This window comes from Parus major, chromosome Z (genome assembly GCF_001522545.3).
Source record: "Parus major isolate Abel chromosome Z, Parus_major1.1, whole genome shotgun sequence".
Lineage (NCBI taxonomy): Eukaryota > Metazoa > Chordata > Aves > Passeriformes > Paridae > Parus > Parus major.
In genome coordinates, this window is record NC_031799.1 from 20,262,015 (window position 1) to 20,281,082 (window position 19,068).

Genomic DNA, 19,068 nt, shown 5'->3' on the forward strand with positions numbered 1-19,068 from the left:
CAGCCTGGCTCATGTTCAGCTGCTGTCCCCAGCCCCCCCAGGTCCTTTCCAGCCACTCTGCCCCAGCCTGTGGCACTGCCTGGGGTTGTTGTGACCCAAGAGTAGAACTTGGCATTTTGCCTTTCTTAACCTCACACCATTGGCCTCAGCCCATGATCCAGCCTGTCCTGATCCCTCTGCCCTCCAGCAGATCAATAACACACACAGCTTGGTGTCATGCATGAACTTAACGGAGGTTTCACCTGATCATCAATAAAGGTATTACACAGCACTGGCCTCAGTACTGAGCTCTGGGTAACACCACCTGTGACTGCCCACCAGCTGCAGGTAACTCCATCCACCACCACTCTTGGGGCCGAGCCCTCCAGACAGTTTTCAACCCATGAACCCTGCACTTGTCCAAGCCCTGAGCAGCCGGTTTCTCCAGGAGAATGGGGTGGGAGACAGTGTCAAAGGCTTTACTAAGTCCAAGAAGACAACATTCGCAGGCTTTTGTCATCCACTGAGTGTCACACTGCCCTAGAAAGAGATCAAGCAGGACCTGCATTTCACAAAACCATACTAGCTGAGCCCCAAAACCCTGACTGTTTTGCACATGATGGCACCCAGGATGAGCTACTCCATGATCTTCTGGCACCAAGTTCAGGCTGACCTGTAGTTCCCTAGATCCATCTTCTGACCCTTCTTTTAGATGGGTGTTACAGTTACCAATATGTAGTCACATCCCACATCAGCCAGGACTGCTGGTAAATGAAGTCTCTTGGTGTCTTAAAATTATTTAAAGCTCTTCCAACCACTTTCATCAGTAACCTTGGTGGATCCCATCTGATCCCACAGACTTGCAGCCAAGTGGTCTAGCAAGTACTAACCATTTCTTCCTGAATTATGAGGGTTTCATTTTGCTCCTCATCCCTGTCTTCCAGTTCAGGGGACTGGATACTCTAAGGATAACTGGTCTTACTGTTAAAAACAGACAAAGAAGGCAGTAAGGACTTCAGCTTTTTCTTTATCCTTTGCCATTGTTTCCCTCTGCATGCAATAAAGGATGGAGATTCTCACTGGCCCTCATTTTGTTGCTGATGCATTTGCAAAAACTTTTTTTGTTGTCTTTTTTTAACAGCATTAAGATCAAATTCTATCTGGGCTTTAATCCTGATGTTTTTCCCTGCATAATCTCACAGCTTCATTGTAGTCCTGCTGAGTTGCCTGCCCTTTATTCCAGAGGTTATAAGATCTCTCTTCTCATGTTCCAACCAGAGCTTTCTGCTGAGCCAGGCTGAACTCCTTTTCCACAGATTCAGCACCTGAGGAGACCCTGCTCCTGCATGTCTAGCTAGGATTTCCTTCTGCCTTCCTTCCATTGCCCTTAAGGACTACCTCTTAGAGGACTCTCTCAACTAGTTTCCTAAACAGGCCCTAGTCTGCCCTCTGAAAGTCCAAGGTGGCAGAGCTGCTGACGCCTATTCTTACTTCTCCAAGAAGCAAAACCTCTTTGCCCTAGACAGCCTCCAAACATCACATCACTCACCCATCTTTCTCAGTTCACAAACAGCAGGTTCACACTGAAAGCTCAGACAACTTCTCAAGCTGTTGTGAAGCTGGTTTCATAGGGTCCTGTTAGTATGCTGCTTAGTTAAATCTGCTCTCTAAACAGTAACATTGATCCTGGCTGTTTATGTTCACATAACACCACTGCACTCATAAAAGACTTGGGAGTTTACAGTTCTGGTAACTTCATTTATGAATTGAGATATGATGCATGGTAACCAAATTAATCTCAAAAGTTGCTGCTACCACCAGGAAATTTAGTGAGATGTAGAAAGATATTGTAAGAAAAATTCAACAGGAAGTTAAATGTAGAAAATCTCTGTTCTGAGATGATCTTAAAACAAAATGACAAGTTTATTAAAATTAGTTCTCAAGGTTTTACATACTTTTATTGAAAAGAAATTATTTCCTGGGCAATGCAAATTGCAGCAGCTCGTGAATTTTTTCTACTAAAACAGCCCTTTCTTTAAAGAAGTCTTTACAATAACATCCACATCTACTCAACACTCAGAACTAGATCCTCGTAGTCCACAATAATTTTGAAGATAGAATACAGAAACAGTGATAAAATATGACTGTTCAGTTAGCCTAGACATACTATTTCTGTGATGAGGTTCTTTGAAGAAAGCCACAATACAGTCACTGGATGTTACATTTACTCAATTTCAAAATTACATCAAAATCATTTGAAAAGTTAATTCAGTGTTTCCAAACAGTTAGCAATGCTTTAGTGAGTTCTAGTTGAAGAAATATTCCAATTACATATTCCATAAGTCAGTACACTAAAAACTAAAGTTCAGTAAAACTGATGAAACAAGCTTAAATTTATAACTGAAGCAGTTTATATATTGTATTAATGTATAATATGAATAAACCTCTTAGTGTACTCTACACTGAAGAGTTCACAGACAAATGCAACACTTTCACATTTACTTCAGGTCATCTTAAATAATTCAATTAAAAAACACTTTCATGGTAGCATTCCATGTGTAACAAGCAATCAGTTGTACTCCAAAATATGCATGAGTCAGGATTTTTCCTCTGCTCTCAAATTTAATGTTACATAAAATACAAACTAGTCACCTTGAACATTTTGAAGTAGAACTATACTGAGCAGCAGGTGTAACTGAAGCCTAAGCCAGCTGAAATAAAACTAAATCAGGAATCTTCTAAAGAATGCATGTCTTCTGTTAAAAGTATTACAGGAAAAGGTATCTACCATACGTAGCAGAACTTGTTCATGTTTCAAAAGAGCTGTGGACAGACAGCCCTAACTAGGTCAGGGGTTGCTCTGCAGTACAGGCTAAGCAGATGTTCAAGTCATAGCTACCAGCTGTTTATTGTGCAAGAAGTTACAGGCTGGGAAAGATGAACAATTTTAAGTTTGCTATGTACAAAAACCCCACCTTTCACTCCATTATAAACGACTTCCAATTTTATCAGGTTGTCTAAAGAAAGAGTAAATACTCTCAGTACCTGTACATGTGCAGGCATTGAAGACCACTTCACAAACATTAAACTACTTTAAAGCTTAGTGTTCCTTCAGGTATTATTCAAGTCATTAGACTTGCTGAATCTGAACCTGCATGTAACATAATCTACCTGAAATTTAAGTAACAATAATACTACAAATGTCATTATAAGGAAGTAATTACATTAACTGCTTCCTCTAGAAGAAAAGTGCAAATTATTTTTTTATACATTCTTGGCTTTACCTAAGGTATGTAGTAGGAAAACAACATAAAATTGCTAATAATACAATGAAAGCAAAGCCACAGATAATGGGATAAACTTTCTGTGCTAGGTGAAGTTCAGAGCTCTCACAGGTAAACACTTTTCAGTGTGACAAAAATATCTCCACATCTGTGAAACAACACTGTTCACTTGCACTATCTATTTCTCCTGATTCACCTCTACTCCAGTAAGGAAAGTGATGATACAGAGTTTTGATCTACTGCTCACAGTCATTGTAGCTCCTCTACCAACATGAAGAGGGTCCATGTCATGGCAGTGGCAGTGGCCATGGACTTAAAAGAGAAGGGAAGAAGACTCTGGTGTGCATACAAGACAGATAAAATTGTTTGCAGAGTTGCATGTCCAGCAGAAAAAGAGATATCACTAAGTCACTGTAACCTTCTCTAAATTCTAATAGCACTACACCCATATTTCATGGATTTCTGAGTAAGTAATCTTCAAAATAGAGGCATTGGTAACAGTTCCATGAAAATCTGATTCTGGAAGGTTTATATCACATTTTACTATCTACCCTTCTAAAGACTTATAATTAGTGTACACTGGTTTTACATTGTGTTATTGAACATTTTAAGGCCACTACCTTAATCATGACTTCTACATAAAAGCAAATCGCTGGACTGACATTACACCACACTACTTTAAGAAATTTCCTTCTCTTACTTCAATTCGACTTCTTGAGGAGTAAACTTATTCTCTAAAGGCAGATTATGTCCCCAAGTATGCACAAAACACTTTCACCTCAGTATTACTATATTATGTCCATAAATAATTCAGCGTGAAAAACCCAACTAACCCCTGCCCCCAAGATATAAAACAAGCTGCTAGACAATGCCACAGCCCCTTTGCTCTGCAACACTTTTCTCCATTCTGAGTTTTCTTTGTGCAGTTATGCTGCCTTCCTGTAGCAAACAAGGAGGTTAATAAATAATAAGGGAAGCATTTCCTTTACATGGTGTAGCTGCATGTAAGTTTCAATGCCACCTTTATATTTATAGATTCTTTCGATATTAAAGAGTAGCACCATTTATTTCTAATTAATAGAGCTGGCTATTGTAATAAACTTGAGATGGATTTTGGAATAGTTTCATGGGAAAGTATTTCTAAACTACTCAGAGTTTTTATAACACACATTAACTACTGTAATCTCATTATAATTATTACATGAAATCCAATGCATATTTTATCAGGGAAAGAACTTAAATTGTAACAATAGCACAAAAAAGAATTTCAAGGCATCCTTGTAACACTCTTCCATTCCCACTAAATGTAAATGTATCAACTTTCAAAATCACTACAATGACACAAGCTTACTAAATCAATTATCCAATCTAGGATGAAGGTTTATATTTTTTTTGTAACCACCAACTTAAATTAAGTCCCCTCTTCAGAAAGCAGACCTGGTGACAACACCCTAAATCGTGCGAAGGAAACAAAACCATAAACTACAACATTAAATTGTAGCTGATGTAAAGTTAAGCCACATCCAGGACACCAGCAGCCACTAGCTGCCTTGAAAGCCAGTCCAATCCTTCATAAAGTCCTGTACCACTTCGGGCATCACAACCCTGAATATACCAGCTACGGCCACAGCAGAGTTTGTGGAGACTCAACAGTTCTGTGATTTCTTCCACTGGAAGAGCACCTGCTACATCCTGCAAGAGAATCAGATACAAAGACTCAATTATTTTTCTGTATTATGTTTGAAGCCATTTTATTGATTTAGATTGAAGCTATAGATCACATAACAGCTCTTCAAACACAAAAGGCAAAGCAAACAGTTAAACATTTACTACTTGTTACCATAAAAAACTCCTTGGTTGTTCAAGCTACTAAGCACGCTTAGCACTAACATTTACTTGACCAGCATCACGCATAAGGAAAATACCTACATTTTATGCTTTCCACATTAGCACTTCCTACCCACAGCAGAGGGTTCAGAAGGCTGGAATTTAATAGACAAGCATCACAAGTACCTGTTTATTAGCAAAGATCAAGAGCAAGGCATCCCGCAATTCCTTCTCCGTTAATAACTTAGCAAGTTCACTGTATGCTTCACTGACCCTGTCTCTGTGACTGCTGTCAACAACAAACACCACCGCTATAAAAGAAGAGAAAGGTTTTACACACATTCTTACATAAACTGCAAAATTAGCTTTCAACTTACACAATAGAAGCTTTCCATGTGAAATTTCTCAGCAGTACACAACTTCAATTTCAAATCCAGGATAACTGAGAAATTCATTACAGACTTCTATATTTTAAACAAAAGTCTAGAATTCATCCTAAAACAGGGAGAAAATCTCTTTTTTTTTTGGTAGTCTAATATAAAGGCCATGGTATTTTAACTACTTAGGTCTAAAACCAGATTTACTATGTGTGGATTAAGTATCTCAGTTTAAACCATTTCTTGATCCATTTATACTCCATTAACTCCCATATGGCTGCTCCAGTTTCCCTTAATGGGCTGTAACATTCACAGGTTCAGCCAAATCACTATCAGCTTGTTTCAACTACAGACTACACAATCCAGAGAAGATGGCCAAGGACCCAACATAGCAGCATTAGATTTTACTATCCACTAGAGTGTAACTAGGATGTCAAGAAAAACTGGAGAGTCAAGGGGGCAGAGCTAGACGACAGAATTTAAAATCAGAGGTTTGCAATGAAAAAAACCCCAACACCAAAACTAAAACCAACCTACTGCAGTTATGTACCAGGGTAACTGCTTAGCTTTCTCTCCAATATGCAGTTCCGAGTCAGGCATGATTTGACACTACTTCACACAATATGTTGTAAGAGGACAAAAGAAATCCCAAAATACAATTTTTAACAGTTTGAAAAGATGAGTAATTTAAAATGTTAAAGTCTGCATTTAAGGCTGAAATAAGGCACAAAGTAAAGCACATGAGCTGGTGTTTGAAACTCCTAAGTATATCCTTTTAAATAATTTTGAATTAATCAATCAAGAGGAACTTCTTTCTGAACTGGAATAAACCTATGGAGGATTTACAAAAGGACAATATGAATTTTTAAGTTGGCATCAATGTTTTCAGTTTCAATAATCTAGTATACAATCAAATACTGCACTGCAATAGTAAGTCAGAAGTTACAGAACTTGGTTGAATTTTTTAAGTTGCTATCTAAAGGCTCCTAAAAGCTGAGTATTTTCAAGTGTTATATATATTTCATACTTGGCAAGTACTGTTTCTCACTATGCAGACTTTGGGATGCTGTACCTTGTCTGTTGTTAGCTACAACCAATTTTACAGGGGTTCTAATTTTGTTTGGCTCCATGAACTGTCTGATGGATTTATGGAGAATGCACCTTTATCATGCAGTAGACACTTTGACCAACTGGATTAAAATGTATTAGCTCATGAATCTAACAGCTGTACTTTGCATTAGATGAACAACTTTCTACTGTCATAAATTATTTTTATTAATAATCCTTCTGGCTTTGAAACACAAGCTAGAAGACAAAATGCATTTTAAGAGCTGTATCAGTATTACCTTGTGTATTGAGATAATAATGTTTCCACAAAGGCCTCAATTTGTGCTTTCCTCCTACATCCCAAATAGTAAACTTTAAATTCTTGTATTCTACTGTTTCAACGTTAAAACCTGGAATAAAAATATTTAAGTTTTACAGTCCTGCTCTGTATGAACATAAAATAACCAAAATCAGCAGATAAATCAAACATTCAGAAAAGTCATTACATTTAAATTGTAGCTACTAACCTATTGTTGGAATTGGCTGCATGAATTCATCTTGCTTTAACTTAAACAAAATAGTTGTTTTGCCAGCTCCATCTAATCCTAAAGTAACAACCCGAATTTCCATTTTTGGTCCAATATGTACCCTGTTGTCCTGGAAGAAACAGCATACATAAAACAACAGCAAAATTTGGAAACCTAGAAAACCCTTATGTTTAAAATGTGTATTTCGTCACAATTTCTAAAGTGATTAAATGGATGGTCTCTAAAAGTACAAGGCACAATCACCAATCACTTCCAGCAATAACAGAAACAAAAATATCCAATAATCTCTGTAGTGAACCTGTAACTTCTATGTGACCTGAGTTACTACATGTCTTTTAGAAAGTCAGCCAGTTACATGACAGTACGTCTGTATTTGATAAAATTTTAAATTCTTTCATCATTCTTGGCTGAGACCATGTGAGGATTCTTTTCTAACAATTAATTACAGTTCTCTGTCCAGAAAACTCTTTTTTTTTCCACACTTCATTAATGCCTCCACCTAGAGAACTTTGCTGGAGGTTCCACTGCTTTACCTCTTCACCCTAAGCCTCTTCCAATCCTTTGCAATAGCAACATTAGCAGTAATCTGAAATAGTAGAGAAAAGCAAACAGAACCCCCCAAGTCTTTCTTGGAGACAGGATATGAGAGTCAACTTCCCTGTTTGTAATTTACACCAAGCTATTGTTAAGTATTGAAGGATATGACAATGAAGATGTGATCAAATGGTGAAGCAAAAATTTTAAAATAAACACACAGGCTAGATTAGTATATATTCCTGAAAACACATTTTTAAGTACTTGGAACTGCTATCTTGATGGAACACCAGGGTTTTAACCACCAGAATTATGTGGCAGTATATTTGTTTTCTTGCAAAAGAGCAGACAGCACTATGCCTACTCCACACAGCCTCTTTTTTCTTCTTACAGAAGAAATACTATTGAGTTTGGAAACCCTAGAATGTCTCCTGGTAAAAGACCAACATGTCACCAGTGTTACAGGGCATATAAACATGTACATCATGTGATGAGAGAATATTTATCTTTTTATACAGAGACATATGTGCACACAGGATCCATTACATATCTGGATATACTGTCGTCATCACAAGCAACTGGATTCTCCCCTCTGTCATAGGAGAAGTGGCATACTTTCAGAATAATCAATACAATTCAATGACTTTATGCTATCACAATCCAGGAAGAGAGTAAAAATACCTTGAGAACCTGCTTCCTAAAAAAAAAAAAAACGTAAAAATATAACTATGCAACTACCACAATGCAAAAGTCAGCAACATCATGATTGTAAGTGTAAAAGCCAGATTAAAGGTTCATCTCATCAAATATACTGTCTTAAACTAGGCAAAGATGGACATGAAAGTAAGAAATAGGTAAAGCACATAGTGATAACTTTCCTAAATAACCTCCCTGTGCTTAACAGCTTGCAGCTCATGGACTTCCTGAGCCAACAGTGAAGTTTCTTCAGCTAGCAGATCTTGATGCATTATTCACCTATGAAATTGTTTGCTTGCTGCTTGAAACCTAAATGGGCCCAGATGGTCCTAATCATAGAACTCCACAGACTACCTATTCAGTATGAAATAAATTACTTTATTTGAATCTATGAAATGAACTTGTATAAGCTCAGCAGGTTCAGTACTACTATTACACAAGGCAGATGCTCCAAAATCAAAAGACTACCTGAGATTTGGAAAATAAAACATTAAGACTTAACTGCTTTTTAATAGATTTTGTCTAATTTCTAGATATTTAGAATCAGAGCTGAAATTCTGACATTGACAACACTGCAACACATTGTGATTATCAGAATGGGTTATCTCATTCTGGAAAAGAAGAGCTTGTGGGCAGATTTTTGACAAGCATATCAACAGCACAGAGGAAAAACATAAAGTATGCAGAAGGCTCTGAAGTCTAAAAAATGTCATGTCTCCAGCACTCTTTTCACATTCAAACTTCAGTTCTGATTTTATTCAAAATTTCTGTCAGTGAATCTCCCCAGTTCTTCTCTGTGCCTGAAAGGAAGGAGGAAAAGTAGCAGTGCTGGATAGAGCTGCTCAGTTTACAGGTTTCTTGCAGGAGGCAGCACCCTACCTATAGGCAGAGCTGACAGTGAGCCAGTCTTACAATCCACTCACAGCTCCACCAGAAGGACTTTGACAGATCCCACGGCAGAAGGCAGAGGCTGTATAATTTAAATAATCAGAGAAATGAAGGAGATAAGTGATGCTGTCAGATTTAGCCATCCTGTTGCAGTTTGCTTTCTGTAAGGTTTAGAATGATAACAGGCTGTTCTAGTATGTTTGTATTCTTGCAGAAGGAATCAAAATATGTGATGGGTAACAAATTTCCACTTTTACTGAAAGTAGTTCTGTCATTTCAAAAAAAAACATTGCAAGCAAAGTTGCTGTTCTTTAAAACAGTGCATAGCATCTACAATATGAGCCAGTAATAATGGACTTTCCATGATCACAGCCAGAAATTGACATGAAAAAAGTCTCTCCTTGTCAATTGTATCAACACCTTTAACTAAAATGGTGCTTAAAAAATGACAAATCAAATCCTTTTGTGTCTGTATTTCTGTCAGCTGCATAACTTCATGGCATATTTAAAAGCAGGTAACCTTGGACTTCTGTTTAAGTAAAACAGAAAAGTATTTTTTTATATCTCAGTGCAGAAAGTGCACAAGAAAAATCCACAACTATATCTTTATTTTTTTATGTTCGAGTTCTTTCAAAAAATTTGATGAGACAAAAGCTCTCCGTACAGGTTTACTTCATGGTGTCTTAAAGTGCTTTCTCTCTGATAGAATACTGTCTTCTCAGACAGTCTTAGTGTTGGTAAGGGTTAGCAGTTGCCCATAGTTAGTTCAACATCATAACGAGAATTTATCTATCAATCTCAGGCACTGTTTCTTTAATAGTTTTCTCCCTCTGCAGAATGCACATACACATATTTATGATGACCAGATGCTTTTCTTGTACATAATGTTCTACAGCCACTGTACACATTTGACAGAACACTATCTTCAAATAAGGATCCTGGGTGAGAAGCCATTTCCTTGCCACCAAGCTAAGTACATGAAGACATCTCAACCAGAATTCTCCAAAACCTCCCTTGATTGGCATTTCCCTAGCTGGTTTAGGAAGAAGAAATGGCACTATGTCTGGTTTTTTTTTTGTATCATCAGTGAAAAAAAAAATAAAAATACAGGTAACATTTACTAACCCTCAAGAATGAAAAGGACTTCTCCCTCCCCTCCTTTAACCTCCACAACTTTAATTGGATATTAAATATTCCTCTGATCTGGTACTGTCTGAAATGTTTTTTCACATATTATAAATGGAGGCAGCCTTCAGTTTATGCCAGCTCCTGAGAGAGACCTTTCCAGTAATATAATAATTACAGTTTACTGTTCTTTATCTGAAGATTTTATTTCTGCCTGTTATCTGTTGCCAGGTCCAGATCTTTCATGTACAACAAGCCTCACTGCAAGTCACAGTAGTGGCCATCAGCATAACAGTAATCTAAAAACACATTGGCAAGAAAGATAACATCAAGCTTTATCAGATGTGAGGAAACAAAAAGTAAGAGACTGAAGGAATTACTTTCACCTTATTTTTTCACAGCTGCTACTCTTTTTGTGAAAAGTTACACTTGCTTTAGCACCTTTGAAATTTAGAAATTAACCTTCAGAAGACTTCGTAAAAATACAAATTGTTACAAGAGAAAGCCAAGTCTTCTGGGTCTCCCAAGCCTATTTCAGGCCTCCTGTAACACCTTAGCTGGCTCCTATCATTTTCTTTCCAAAAGCTCAGAAATTCACAATCAAAATTTTCCAAGTCAGACAAACAGCTCTGAAAGCCAAACCAAACATTCAAAATGCCCCTCTGACTCAGAAATTCTTCATCTGTGAAATGTGATTACTGCTTCATTCATGGAATAATGAGGGTTTACAGAAGAGGTTTCCTTGGCCCTACCAACTCCGGTCTCTGCTCAATAGGAAAGAGACAGGCAGAAGTGAAAATGTTGCATTAACATGGAAATTCAAACATACTGAGGTTACAAAAGCAATTATTTTGAAGGACTTTAATTTCTCAAGTCAGCAAGAACTGACATAGAATCCTTACGGATGCATTAATTTCCTTATAGTAAAAATGCTTCAAGAGATACAGTTAAATTCTCATTGCTGTCTCAGCAACAATAGATCCTCTTCCTCTTTCAACGATTCAGTACCAAAAAACCCCACACATCAAAGTACTTCTTGTTCCTTGAGTTTCAAACTTATTTCCTTTATTTATTTTCTAGCAACTGTAAAATAACTCTTCAATGAACTGAAAGAAATACATGTTTTTAAACATTATAAACTGAAAGTTAAAATAGTAGTATTGCATTTAAAATAGGTGAGCAATTTTCAGGAAATAATCAGATGTGTTTCCAAAGAAAGGTGCTTCTAGAACTCACAAACGCTATCCAACTCATTTAAAACAGCTCATGTTCAAACAAAGTTACCGATATTGTCAATGTTAAAAGAACATTTCTCACCCTAATTACAGCAGCACAGGGGTTTGTTGCTGAAATACCAGACTGCACTCATCAGGTGATGAGACACTGTGGCTCCAACTGATACAGAATTGCCTCAACTTGTTGAAACAAATACAGCGTCATAATGTACATGTATTATTATTCCTGCTTTATTTTAGATTTGGGACTTTACATAAAGTGGATAGCTGTACTTCCATGAGATTAAGAATACCTTTGTAAAAGTGACAGGTATGCTAGCATCCAGCTGTACATGATCTGCAAGTTCTGTAAACTGCTGCTGCTGTTTCTGTAATGTCTCTAGCAATCTTGTGATTTCCTGTTTGGCCAACACTACTCTGCAGTCATCCTACACAGACAAAGAGAACAAAAGCATGCCCTTCCTTTAGTGATTTACTTAAAAACACCCCAAATACAATATAAATATGATTGTTAGAAAGAAGGCATTTTAAATAGAAATATTCTTCTTCAATAAATTAACATTTATGAAATAGATTTATTTAAAATTACAATAAAATATCAATATCTTAACAGTTTTCCTTAACACTAATAGATACTAAGTAGTCCTGCAGGTTAAAAAAAACGAACAACAAACTTTCTTTATGAACGACCTAGGAGTAATGTAAATTATAAGAAACAATAATAACAGTGTAACATACAAAGAATATTTATATTTTTTATATATCTTTCAAAGAGATGGAATAGAGCAACTATTTTGCAGTATATAGCAACACACTTAAGAGGAAAATAGTAGTATCCACCCATTCATGATAAGAACATTTGTACAGTTAAACCTGACTATGCAACCAGACAAACTAAACAATCTGAAATAAAAGAAGTGCAAATAACATATTCATGAAGTACCTTCTCATGCTCAGTTTACTATTTGCTAACATACTATTTACTTTTTCCTGTCATTAAACTGAATAAGGTATCAATCAGAAACTGTCGCACAGCCACTTTCATCATACATTTAAGATGTTGAATTACCCATGTTACTAGTGCTACTGAAAGTGATTTAATCCTAAAACATATTTTCCTACCAGCCATCTATGACAACTAGCATCAAACATCTATAATTGTAATTGCAACTGTAAAAAGCCCTCTAATAAATTCTGTAGGTGTTTTTTTTTTTTTCTTCATCTTGTCTCGCCTTCCCACTAACTTTACAAATATCAGAAGGTATTCCAGGAAAGCCACACGGTTTCCAGCAATTGGAGGACTCCATGCTTTTGTCTCTATTACCTTTGCTTAACACACCCTTGTAATGAATGTTTGAATCTCATATCATGATTGTTTTAATCTTATAAGAAAATAATGCAGAGTACCATCTAATCTCTTTTTTTGTAGTCTAAACTTAATTTGTAGTTCCATGCCATATGCTACAGCTCACTTGCCAACCTACCTGTTGCAAAGTCTTTTCACAGTGAAGGCAAGCTGTTGAAACCTGTGACAGGAGAATGGTCATGTCTTCTTGCTGTTGCCTAAGCCAAATCAACTTTTCTCTCACATGAGCATCAACAACACTAAGAGCCATTTCCTCCTGACGACAAAGGGTTTCATGGAGATCAGAAAAATAGGCTCGCACACATGAACGAGCATTCTCTGCAGTTCCTGGTACCTAGAGTATTGCAGCAAGGAGATCCAAGAGATTAAGGACACCAGATTGATTCCAGAAATAGATTTCATATTTTATTCCAGGTTCTAACTTATTTTCACATCTGCTTGGCTACATCACAGTTCAAGTCCCAGCTAGGGCTGATAAGACTTTCTGTATAATACCAGAACACTTCTAGAAGTTATTCCTATAATCAAGTAGCTCATTTGCATGTATAGACACCTGACTAAAAATTAACAGGGAAAAAAGCCTCAATAGCCTTATACCACCTGAGAACATACACAGTCTGTACACAAGCAGTCATACAACTTTTCTGACTGCCTGCATGTCTTCAAGTAGCCTAAAATCATCATAGCACACAAGTTCCCATCCATCTCCTGACCTAAGCCTCAATACTGACTTGCTATATAAAAGGCCTTAAAGTCTTGTCCTATAAAACCTATGCATAATTTTCAAAGAAAGTCCTTATCCTGGTTATTACAGAAAAGCCAAAAATCTGTGCATGTGGGGGAAATAAATTTTTTTAAAAAGCATACATGTTCAGTATGGGCCATTCCAACTCCATCTTCAACTATTTGTTCTCCTCCTTCTATATGCTGAACAATTCCAAGTAATTTTCTGGAATAATCTGAGATTTCTTCTGTAAAAGTTCTTATACAGTGAGCCATGTCTAAAATGGATGCACGAATCTGGTTTGCTTCTGGTTCCAAGACAGAGTGCTGTTAATTAAAAGCGACATATAAAACATCAATCATAATGATCATTCTTAATAATATTTTCTATTTTATTACATCTTTAATATATATGTACAAGGATATGGGCTTATATTTACACATATATGCAATAAAGCCAAATAAGAACTTCAAACCATCTTGCAATTTAAAAATACAGTCAGGACTTACAGATTACTCCAAAACTATCTCAGACATCTGGCAATTACACAAATAAACAAAAACCTTCCTGTTTATCATAATTTATTATAAATAAAGAAGGAGAGTTAAACTGCACCAGTAATGTGATACGTATCTAGTGTCTGCACTATGAAAAGAGCTTTTAAACTGGTGGCCCAGTGTTATAAAAGTTCAGAAAAGGAGCAGATAAAGGAACTGTCCTTCTTCATACATATACACATTAATAGCTCACTGAGTTCTTACAATTTATTTTTTTTTATTTTACCATGGCAACTATCTTACAAGAAGGGAAAATTAAAGAATGGGATGAACACATCAGGAATCGATCTTCCTTTCTTTACAGCTTTTCATATTTTAATTGGATAAATAATTATGCAAGCCACCCCATGGCATGACTAGAAATTAATTACTAGCAGTACCTTGTGACCTTGATGCTTCCCATATTCTTTGCAGACACAACACATGAGAGGACTCGCCTGACAGCCCTCTTCTAAACAAACAAACTCAATGGCATGCACTTGGTGTTGGGAGCACATTGTCTTCTCATGAGGCTTATCAGCAAGAGGTACACGCCTGTGCTTTGCTAGAGTCTTAGTAGAATGAGTAAGCTGGGAACAGTCTGCACACAGGTGAGTGGCACAAACTGTGCAATACACAGATGCGACATGGGCTTCATCTTCATCGCAACGAATGATACTCTAACAATAAAAACAGGCAAAACTAAAGTGGTTAGCATTTAATCCCAATAATGGAGGAAAAACCAGAAGACTTGTCAACATTATTAGCTTTCTTTAAAAGTTATACGCTAATATATATTTGGACTACTATGAAACTTGATTACAAGTTTATTAAAAACTTTTTGAAAACAAACGTTTAAAGTGTTCAGTGATTTTATAAATCCAGGCTTCAATGCAAGTTGTAAAGGTCTGGAAGAGAAAATAAATCTAGCTCTACAAACTTCCTCCAAAGCAGAGGAGAGAATTACAGAACAGTGAATTAGTTACAGAAAAACAAAACACCAACAGTCATATAAGCTCTTAGGAAAGTTATCTACATCTAGAATCATACTGCAAGACATTATGCACACCAGCTGTTAAAACTGAAATGATAAAAGAAGCTAGTTTTGGTAATGAAGCACTAAATGATGGAATAAAATGACTAGACATTAATGGAGTCTTTAGGAAGAATTCCTAAGGAGTTTTAGAAAACTGTGTTTATGTGATTAAAACTAAAATATCAAAATGAGTAAGCTTTTCTAAAAATCCTAAAGGCATAAAAAACCAGGGAAAATAGTATGCATGTTTATTAATACCAGTTTATTTTCTGCTTTACTCAAGTACAATTAGCATTTAATTATGAATAAATAATTGAAGCCTTAATACTAGAAACTGGAAGAACAGTATTATTGGTGAAATTACATTTGGCAAAGGACTGATTACCAATCTTTTTCCTATTTAGAAATAAATTCTAGCAAATGCAACTCTTTTGTTTTTTGTTTAAAACTCAGTACCTCTCCAGAGAGGCCAATGCCTTCTTCAGCTGTCCCATACTGCCCAGCAGGTCCATTCTGCAACCGTTCCAAGAGTTCCAACAAAGCGAAGTTCTTTTTCAATCCCCATACACCAGAATCTCCTACTTTTGATGAACAGTTAAACAAAAGGGAGAAGAGGAAGACAAATCTCAAGCATGTATCATTTTGAGAAATTCCACCAACTACAGTTTAGATTCGGACAAATATTAAGAGCACATCAACTACATTAATATTAACAAAGTGAGATACAACTAGTATTTTTTCTGCAAGCTCACTCCATCTTCCTCCTTCCTTCAATCACTGAGCTATTTAATATTTATGCAGATTTTCCCTACTTAAAAGATGCTAAGATTATTAAAAATTTAGAGAAACTCAGTAAAAATACTTATAAAATAATCTGCAATGGCTAACAGCTAAAGAAAATGAGGAACACACAAATACTGTGTATCACAACTTATTGTTTTCAGAGGTATAGCGAACATTTCTACTGTTCTAATGGAAGCCATGAAGAATTCCCTACTGAGAATTCCTTATTCCTTGTATCACAAGAGGCAACACCAATTGCAGACCTCATGCCAGCAAAATCTAAGTAAAACAATATTCAGAAAGAAACCCCAAGGTACTACACTATAAAATGATAAAACGGAAGATCATTCATACTCCCTAGAGCAAAGCCGAAATCCATTTCTACTCCTGTATGATCCTGATTTTGTAGACCTTAACATGAAGCAATGAGATGAGAAGCAAAATCAGAACTGCATCCCAATAGGTGCTGCAAAATGGTAACAGTATAGGCCACATAGCATATGAGAATCTTAGTGGTTGCTTCTTCAAGGAATTGTCATCCCCTGACTTTTCTCAGTAACTGTCATAAATGTAATGACACTGTCTCTGTTGCAAGGAAAAGGTGGCTCAAGAACCTCAAGCATCATCTTTGAGCACTGGATCATTACTTTTTAACCATAACAAAAATCACAAAATTCTTCAGGTTGGGAGGGTCCTCTTCATCACTCTGCCAAGATCTCCTAGAGCTAGTTGCCCAGGACCACACCCAAGCATCTTTTGAAGATCTCCATGGAGGGAGATGCTATCACCTCTCTGGGTAACCTGTGGCAGTCTCGTTACTCTTACAGTCAAAATTGTTTCTTTAAATGCAGACAAAACTTCTGCATATCAATTTGTGCATGTGACACAGCAGCTATCTACATGAACTCACGAGCCCAGACTACCTGAATTGTCCAGTTACCCCAGGTTGTTTCCCAACTCCTAAATTATGCTGCCCTGTGGCCATCTGGTAGGATGTGCCCTTCATCCTTCTGGAATTTAGTGTCATCTCACTGATCTTTTACAGACAAAGTTTTACTTTTTCAATATGGAGACTTATCAAACACTCCATAGATTTTGATTTATCATTAGAGTGAAAGTGCAGTTCTAAATGACCAGACAGACAACAACTACACAGTTATGAGAAATACCCAGTTGGTAGCCACACTGGATACCTGATTGCTTTATGTAGATTCCAGTTTAACTTCATGAAACTTTCTTCCCTAGTGCATCTTCCTCACAGTTTAAACTATAGCCCGTAATACTCTATTTTGAATTTAGCCACTTAGAATTTATTTCCCTCACATAAACTTAAAGGCAATAAACAGATGATACTGTTTTCCTATAGCTATTAATGGGAGCATTTTTTAACTGTTTTGTCCTCCAACATTGTCTGTGGGTATAAAATAACACTGATTACCTTTTAAAAAAAAATTACCAGTAAAGACCATGCATTTGTTGCTTCCATAAATGGGCCTATGAAAGCGCTGGTCAGTAACTTTGAAGCTAGATATAAAGCAAGGTGCTTTTAAAAGTCAGAGATTTTGAAGTCAGTGATCTCTGCAGTTATGAGTTCCATGGTGGAAGCCTTCTCTGCTATAGAGAGGCATTGCATTGCCAACACCTAATCTAAGATCAGTGCACTCCACAAAATAAGCTGCAAACAAACAAAATTTTTTGACTTTTTTTTCCTTGAGGGAGTTTACAGAAGGTACGTTCTGTCCCTCCAGAGCTAGACTAAGCAAAGTCATCTGCTTTGATATATTCTGACCTCAGAGCTTAGCAGTTTTTTAGCTTGAGCATTCTTAGCAAGATCGCTATTTTTTCATAACACACAACAAGGAAGAGTCATCTCTTACTACAGGTTGAATAAATACAGAGCATTACATCCACTTTTAGAATTTAATTTACATCAAAACATTTTGTAAACAGGGTCTGGATTTGCTACATATGTATCTAGACAGATTAACACGCAGGAAACGAAGCACTTTAAAGTGTTCCCTTCTAGGGTATTCAGCACTTTCTCATAGCAAACTGTGTACAACTTTCAGCTTCTACAACATACAAAATAGTTACATTAACAACACACCAATATAATGACTGCTGATACTAACAGGGACCTTCTATTTTCAGATTAGCCACTAATCCAGATAGCCATTAATAGCCCAGTATACATGGATGTACATGTACCAAAAGGATAAACCTACTTAAGTAAGGGATTATAGTTCCTAGTCTTTAAGCAAACATTGTCTTAGCCTTTAGGCAAACACTGTGTAAGGCTGAGAGAGGAACAGGCTATTCAACCATTACAGAGTTTCTTACAGAAGTCTTTTCTTTCACAGGTTTTAATGTTTATTAAAAAAACCCTAGTACCCTTCTCAGTTTACAACCTTGTATGTGATTTTAATCATGTTAGTTCTGTTCCGTGTCTAACAGTGAAGAGAAAGTCAAAACAGAATTTACTGAATTGTAACCATGAAGATCAGAAAAGATAAGTCTGTAGCTATTCTGTACTTCTTTTTTGGTTCATAACTCTAAGATGTAATAAGAAACAAAGATACATGGCTCTTATATTCTCTCTATTATGTATCATGAGACTTGATAACACAAGTACTAGCAATTGAACAACATGTCCATCTTGGTCACAGCTAAAAAACAAGCAAAGCCTACATGCTAACTTTTAATCTACTAAAACAGAATTTATAACCAGCAAGCATCATTCACAGAATAATCTTGAATTTGAAGGAACCCATAAGAATCACCATGTCCAATTCATGGCCCATTCCCAATGTTTGCCTGAGAGCATACTCCAAATGCTTCTTGAACCCTGGCAGACTTGGTGTTTTGACCACTTCCCTGGGGAACCTGCTCCCCTGCCACCCTCTGGGTGAAGAACCTTTTCCTAATATCCAACCTAAACCCTCCCCTGACACAACTTCTCGCCTTGGGTCTTGTCACTGCTCACCAGAGATAAGAGATCAGTGCCTGCTCCTCCTCTTCCCCTCATGAGGAAGTTTTGACTGCAATGGGGTCTCCCCTCAGTCTCCTCCAGGCTGAACAGACCA

General features: G+C 36.7%; 1 protein-coding gene across 2 annotated transcripts in view; it reads right to left on the reverse strand.

The window, feature by feature from the left end:
* Window positions 1–1,878: 1,878 nt before the first annotated feature.
* TRIM23 (tripartite motif containing 23) overlaps window positions 1,879–19,068 on the reverse strand; it is a 22,598-nt gene continuing 5,408 nt past the window's right edge. Inside the window, exons 3-11 of one of the 2 annotated variants that reach the window (XM_015652465.2) lie at window positions 15,659–15,783; window positions 14,568–14,846; window positions 13,774–13,956; window positions 13,025–13,240; window positions 11,834–11,968; window positions 7,042–7,171; window positions 6,814–6,924; window positions 5,277–5,401; window positions 1,879–4,955 (exon numbers count right to left, since the gene is read on the reverse strand). In XM_015652465.2, coding sequence (XP_015507951.1) covers window positions 4,776–4,955; window positions 5,277–5,401; window positions 6,814–6,924; window positions 7,042–7,171; window positions 11,834–11,968; window positions 13,025–13,240; window positions 13,774–13,956; window positions 14,568–14,846; window positions 15,659–15,783 — 1,484 coding nt within the window. In that variant the 3' untranslated portion in view covers window positions 1,879–4,775. The remainder of the gene's footprint in view (window positions 4,956–5,276; window positions 5,402–6,813; window positions 6,925–7,041; window positions 7,172–11,833; window positions 11,969–13,024; window positions 13,241–13,773; window positions 13,957–14,567; window positions 14,847–15,658; window positions 15,784–19,068) is intronic. The other variant, XM_015652466.2, reaches the window with a different exon arrangement.